We start from the raw sequence: 7,040 nt of genomic DNA on the forward strand, positions 1-7,040 counted from the left end.
GGCTGCAGGAACCCAGGTAGGGGGGAAGCAGGGAAGGGATAGATCAGCCTTCCCCCCGGGGCCACCCTGCAAGCAGCAGTCGGAAGCCTCCAGGGCAGCTTGCCCAGCAGCTGGAGCACCAGCACCAGCCAAGGAGGATGAGCAGGGGCACGTAGGCAGCTCTGCTTGGGAACGGCCCGGGATTAGCAGCCCAACTTCTCCAGCACAGAGGGAATGGGGCCAGAACAGCCTCGGGCCACGGCGGTTGCTCCATTCGCCACCCTCACCGCGAACCAACCCTGGTGACAAAATGCTGCTGCTTGATGATCCCAGCAAAGCTGGAAGGTGCCTGGAGCACCCAGACAGCAGCTCCTCTGCTCCCCGACAAGGAGAGGAGTGATTTCAGCCAGCCAGGAGGGTGCTGAGACAGGCTGGGAGAGGACGTGCCCTCAGCACAAGGGCAAGATGCAAGTGGTGTGACGGGTAACTCTCTGGGGCCCTGCCTGTCAGGGGAGGTCTGGGATGTGATAAATCACACTGGCCATTTAAAATGCAGCTGGGTTTAATCCAGAAGGCAAGAAGTAGGTCATCAGAGGAGCTAAAAGCCAGCAGCAATTTTCACACAAGTGAGAGGGTCAAACTGTGCCCCCTCCCACCAAGGTCAACGTGAGGGCTGTCACCACTCCCAAGGCACATTCCTTCCCAGCAGCACGACCCAGCACACAGGAGCTGGGACACCTCTACCATCAGGGAGAGGGGGGACATGGAAAGGCCACACTGCCCTGCACAGCACCAGGGTCCACAGCCAAGCAGCATCAGGGGCTTGTGTCCTACAAATCAAAGGCTACCATCCTGCCCGGGCAGGCTCTGCACCCCTGCACAAGCTTTGCTCACCATCCCTTGGGCTTCCTGCACTCACCCTGAAGTGGTGGCTGCAGGAAGGCTCCCAAATGGCTCAGTCCTTCCCAGAGGCAGCCCCACAGCAGCTCTGTCCAGGATCTCCCAGCAGCAGAGCCATTCCCTGGGGCCAGCAGAGCAGGAAGGCTCTGGGGCCCACAGCCCTGCTCCTGCCCTGACAATGCAAGCCCTCAACCAGATCTAATGGAGCAATGCCCCGAGTCAGTTGTTCTCACTGTTTGCAGAACCCCAGCCACAGCTCAGACATCCTTAGAGGGACAACTGGCTTTATTTGGTATGTCACAACATTTTAGTGTGTATTTAACAGCTCTGTAAAATCTTAGTAAAGGCAGCTTTTTCAGTTAAACACCCCTCTGATGCCTGTGGAAACCTGACAGGCAATGCTTGGCTTTTTTTTGTACTCCCAGCTGCAAAATGCACAGGGGCTTTTTGATGTTAAGTTTCCTTAAGCTGCTCTAATGCCTGGAGCGGCATGTGGGGGTTAAGGGCACAGCTGAGCATTCAGGATCTGGGAGAGAGTAATTCTTGTTTCACCCAGGCTGCACCCAGCCTTTCTTTGGGCTGCCTGGTCGCCAAGTCAGATGTTGCAGGAGCTAAGGAGGACCAGGAGAATTCAGGAGTTGAAGGTGAATGAGGAATGTGACCTTTGCAAACAGCACCAGACAGTTCTTGGTGACCATCTCAGGCCACGTCTCCCTGACAGACTTGACAAAACCAAACCTTTGTGGTAGGAACTGCCCTCAGAGGCTGCTACACACCAACAGAGGCTGGCAGAGGGTGAGCCTGACAGGGAGCCACCAACCAGCAGTGAACTTTTCAGGGGTCAGCAGGCTTTGCCGTCCCTCTTCGATCACACAGCACAGCAGCAGCTCTCACTGCAGCCCTTTGGCTTTGCTGCTTCCCCTGCAGCTCCCAGCAACACAAGATATGAAGGTTAAGGAAGCTTCCTCCACAAGCAGGAAAGCTCCTGAGCACCCACTCAGGTGCTGCCAGCCCCAGGCTGATGTGCACAAGGAGCTCCAGGGGAAGCCAGCAGCACCCCATCCCAGCCCCTCCAGAAGGGAAGAGCAGTGGGAAAGGCCAAGGCTTTGGCTGCAGGGAGGTTTGCAATGGGCACTGTCACTCCTCCTGCAGCTCCTTCTTCTGAAAGGCCTGGAGCCTCCTCCCCACTGTCTGCTGGACAATCTCCAGACCCTCCACATCCAGTTCCTTTGTGAGAAGCAGGATGGCATTCAGGACATTGTTCTGTTGGGACAAGACAGACACTGCTTTATACAAGCATATTAAGGCCAGCCTGGAAAAGGAGAGTTGATCATAAAATCATGGAATGGTTTGGGTTGGAAGGGACCTTCAAGATCACCTGGATCCAAACCCCCTGAATGGGCAGGGACACCTCCCACCAGCCCAGGTTGCTCAGAACACCATCCAGCCACTTCCAGGGAGAGGGCATCTGAAATTTCCACGGGGAACCTGACTTTGAAAGAGCTTCTCTTTCTAGGAACTCCAGCACCATCACCACGGGCAGCACCATGCAACAGCCACCTGCAGCCACAGGGACAGATGAAGAAATCCCTTGGGGCAAACAAGGGCAGGGACTGCATGTGGCCAGCTGGAATGCAGGACAATCCTGTCTGCCCAGTCCCTCACAGACTGCCCACATGCCTCTGGCTCCTGGCCACCCTCCCAGCTGACTTCTGGAAGGAAAGGAGCATTCAAAAGCAGCCACCCTCTCTCTCTCTCCAGCGTGACTGCACGTAGGAAGGGAAAGGACAGGAACCCTCTGATCTGTGGAATGAGAAGAGCTGGTAGGATTGTGAAAGCATGAGCTGGACGGTGCCCAGCCCAGCCACCCAGCCTCCCAGGACTATGGCCAACACCAGACCATGGCTCTGTCAAACCACGGCTTGAAAAACTCCAGGGAGAGATTCCACAGCCCCTCCTAAATAACCATCCTTCTAAGGAAGATAATTTTCCTAGAGTCAAACCTGGACCTCCCTTTGTTTATTGTCTTCTTCTCCCAACGGCCAGAGCCTGCTGTACCTCAGCAAAGCAAAACACCCCAGTGCATGAAAAACATGAACAAAAAAGAGAACACAAGCAACTACTATCAAAATGAGGCAGAACGTGGTCTAGATGTCATCCTGCCTGTTGCAGGGCTAGTACTGAGCCCAGCAGACAGCAGTTCCCAAGATCCATGAGGTTCTCCTGAGGCTACACTGTGGAGGAGGAGTCTGAGGAACTCAGCAGTCTCCTGTCCTCCAGGCCAGCAGTCTGATGGCTGCACTTCTGTCAACTCCTCAACCACCATGTGGTCTTAGGACAACCCAAGTAAGGGACACGATGTGGGCTCACGTGCAGACAGATCAAGAGGACAGACTTCACATGGCATGTCTTAAAGGCAGAGTGGCACAGAACAGAGGGGACCTACAGTGATCATCTGGTCCAACTGCCCGTCCACTTCAGGGCTGACTAAACATTAAAGTGTAATATTAAGGGTATTGTCCAAATGTTTCTTAAATCCTGCCAGGCTTGGGGCATCAACCACCTCTCCAGGAAGCCTGGTCCAGGGCTGGACCAACCTCTTGGCAAGAAATGCTTCCCAATGTCCAGTCTAACCCTGATGCAGTCCTGAACTATTCCCACACGTCCTGTCCCGGGATCCCAGGGAGAAGAGCTCAGCACCTCCCTCTCCACGTCGCCTCCTCAGGAAGCTGTGGAGAGCAAGGAGGTTGCCCCTTAGCTTCCTTTTCTCCTTAGCAAGCAAGTCCAAAGTCCTCAGCCACTCCTCACAGGACATTCCTTCCATCTTTGTTGCCCTCCTCTGGATGCACCCAAGGACCTTCACAACTTTCTGAAATGGTGGGGCCCAGAACTGCAACACTGAAGAGCAACTTGGTCTTTAAAAGATACTCACTCTCTCCTTTTGGCTACAGTCTGTCTCTCGAGGTGAAAAGGAGGAAAATTTATCCCTGGGAACCGGCTTCATACCAAGCTCCTCTCGAATTTTGCTAGAGAAGGAGAGAAGGAGCAAATGTTATCAGTAGCAGCTGGCAGGACCTTCCTCTGCCAGGCCAATCCCTTCCAATCACAGGCAACCATGCAAGAAGCATCTAGCTGAAGGACTCAAGGCATGTCTGTTCACACACCACCACTGCCTGCAGACCTCAACACCCCAAGGAAATCTTTGTATAGCTATAAAATGTGAACTGGCATGTTGTTGTAAGGTGCCTGGCTTGTGGGAGGGTTCCCATGGCCTGCTGGGACTGCAGACAGTGCCACATTGCACTTGACCAACACGTGCCACAGCACTGACGTGCACCAGAGCACGTGGCAGAAGCAGAGCTAAGCAGGAAGGGAGTGGAGCTCAGGCTTCAGAGAGGATCCATCTCTGCCTGCACAACACAGCTAACAGGCTTGGGAGTCAGTCTCCACCTACAGAAGAGCCTGTTTGGCAGATCCAGACCCAGACCCGCAAGGGCTGTTACACCAGCGTGGTAACTGGAACAACAGGAATTTGCACCAGCTGCAGGTCTGGCCCATGGAATATCAGGGTTGGCTGGCAAGGTCCTTTCATGCTCCATGCCAGTTCAGCCCAGAAAGCCTAACAGCTCATAAACAAGCCCTCACTTTGTCTCCTCCAGAGTGAAGCTGAGCAGTTCGCTCTCCGTCTCGGCTGCAGACTCAGCAGCACTGGATTCCGAGGAGCCGGGGCAGGCGTTGTCCACCCCCCTCCTGGATGGTGGGGCTGTGATCTCCTCACCATCCACCAGGGCCTGGGACAGCTCTTCTTCTGTCACAGCTGCAAAAAAAGCCAAATCCAAACCCTGCTGAAACGAACTCCCAACAGCCCCAGAGGACAGCACCTGTAACGGGGCAGGTACTGCTGCTGCAGAGCCTCGACACACGGGTTTGCTCCCAAAAATTGCCCTTAGCACCTTCTCCTTTCATCCTCCTGCAGCAAGACCAGCTCAGGAGAACACTGGCAGCTGTCACCAAGACTCCCAAAATGACGAAGGTACCAGGGAGTGATACAAACACGCTTTGTTATCTCTTTGTCTCTGGAGAAGGCTCCAACAGCCACCAAATTACTACCACCACCGGATGGAAAAGCTTCTTTTTTATTCCCCTTTTTCTTTTCTGACCACAGGTCCAATTACAGTGCCTTTGTTTTGCCACAGCAAAGGAGAGAGCTCTAAAAACCCACTAATTAGTGGTGCTGCCTGAGCTATAATGAGGCACTCCCAGTCCTGCTAGTGTTCACTCTGCAGGGAAGGGAGGAAAGAGCTCAGAAGCAGCGGATCTTGCAGAGGGGACACTCAACCTCATCCTGACTCAAGGAAAGGAGGCCTTAAAAGAGAGAAACCAGCACGTCACCAGTTCCCAGCTCATCACCAGTTCCCAGCTCACCCTGCCCATGGCCCAGGGCTGTTTTGTTTCCCTGCAAACACCCACCTTGGTTATCCAGCTTCTGCAGGCTGGGCAGGTTACGCAGCACGGTCATCCGGTAGCGGTGGGGGTCTGACCCACAGCAGGGGTTTTCAGACAGCCACAGGACCCTCAGCCGGGGTAGGGTTTTGAGGTAGAAGAGCTCATTTAGGCTTGTGATGTTGTTCTTCCTCAGGTAGAGTTCAGTCAGGTTCTGGCACTGACGCAGCGGCTCGAGGTCGGAGATGCCGTTCACGCTGAGGAGAGATGGTGGGATGGGAGCAGGGAGTCCATCCCTCTCTGGCTGTGCTGCTCAGGTGGGAGCACAGCAACCCCTGTAGCACAGCAGCTTTCCAGCCCCCCTTTCCTGCTGCAGCTTCACTGAGGAGCCTCACCCCTGCATGGCATGGGGGGTTCAGGGGCCCATGGCTTTGCCCGGGAACAATAAGCACATCCTCTTTCTAAGCAAAGAATTTTAAAAGCAGCCTTTGCTTTCCGTCCCCAACCACTTGCACCCTCTTCTGCAGCAGTTCCACAGATTCACTGAAGAACCAATATTTCCAAGCTCAAAAGCTGGGACAGTACTGGCTCCATGGAATCCCCAGGACAGGTGAAGGATGGGTGTGTTGGGGGGAGGCTTATGGAAATGAAAAGCTCTGTGAGAGCCATGAAGCATTTCAACAACCATTCTGCAAACTGGCACCATACAGAGCCCCAGGAGATCCCACCTGAACTATGGAACAGGACTTGGGGAACAACAATCCTACGAGGCTTTAACACTTCTTGAAACCAGGATTATTTCCTCGAGCAGGAGAGATGCAGAAGACTCATCATTTCTGCACCTCTGCTGCTCAGGAAATCAGGCAAGAGGAGCCAGGCAGCTCAGACACACCATCACAGGAGGATGGTAAGAAAACATGGGCCAAGGCACAGCAACGAATGTCCCCTGCCCTCTCCCAGGCCAGCAGCCTGACATTCACCTGAAGGTGATCACCTCGATGTTGGGCAAATCCCGGCATATCGATATCTGGGCGGGAAGAGACAGAAACAGCCAGTTGGCACTCCCAGGAGAAGAAAATGAGAATGACAAACAAGGGAAAAAAAAAAAAAAAGAAAGGAATTCAGGTTTGCTTCAGCCTAACCCCAGCTTAACACCACCTGGGAGCTTTGCTGCCACAGCCAGTGCAGAGTCAGCAGCTCCCCTGCCCAGGAGAGCAAGCACAGGCACCAGCACGATGCTCTTCTGCTCCAGCAACTCTGCACTCTCCGAGATGCTTTTCCAGCCACTGCACACAAGGAGGGATCCCTCCCAAGCCCAGACAGCCCCTCTCCTAAGAAGCCTGCCTCATCCCAACTCCCAAAGGCACGAGGCAAGACTCGGGGCCCTGGCTCTCTGGGCGTCTGCGCAGGGGCCTCAGAGAGGAATTTTCCAAGCAACCTCATTTTTATCTTGTTTTTGATGGGATGCAAATCAATCCCGAGAGGCTCTGCAGCTTGCCAGCAGCCAGCCAGCTCCAACCCAAGCCTCTGCTTTCCTCAGGGCTTCATGGATCCCCATCCTCTCCGGGTGCCATCTCCACCAATCCCGGCCTGATGTGTCCCCCCACGGCAGCTCCACGGGGACCGTGCCGCCCCAGGCCGGGCCAAGGTTTAAGGTGTGAGGCCAAAAGTCTCAGGGCTAGGATCGACTATGTAGGGCAAAGGATTTAGTATCTGTG

General features: G+C 54.4%; 1 protein-coding gene across 1 annotated transcript; it reads right to left on the minus strand.

The window, feature by feature from the left end:
• Positions 1-2,016: 2,016 nt before the first annotated feature.
• On the minus strand, positions 2,017-6,349 carry LOC104397924 (chromosome unknown open reading frame, human C21orf2; the record flags this gene model as incomplete). The annotated part of the gene is made up of 5 exons (XM_010007946.1): positions 2,017-2,142; positions 3,812-3,905; positions 4,525-4,696; positions 5,350-5,579; positions 6,303-6,349. Coding segments are annotated over 5 exons (669 nt in total), but the record flags the coding sequence as incomplete, so codon positions are not given.
• Between the last annotated feature and the right edge of the window lie 691 nt (positions 6,350-7,040).

This window comes from Chaetura pelagica, unplaced genomic scaffold (genome assembly GCF_000747805.2).
Source record: "Chaetura pelagica isolate M959 unplaced genomic scaffold, ChaPel_1.0 scaffold690, whole genome shotgun sequence".
Classification (NCBI taxonomy): domain Eukaryota; kingdom Metazoa; phylum Chordata; class Aves; order Apodiformes; family Apodidae; genus Chaetura; species Chaetura pelagica.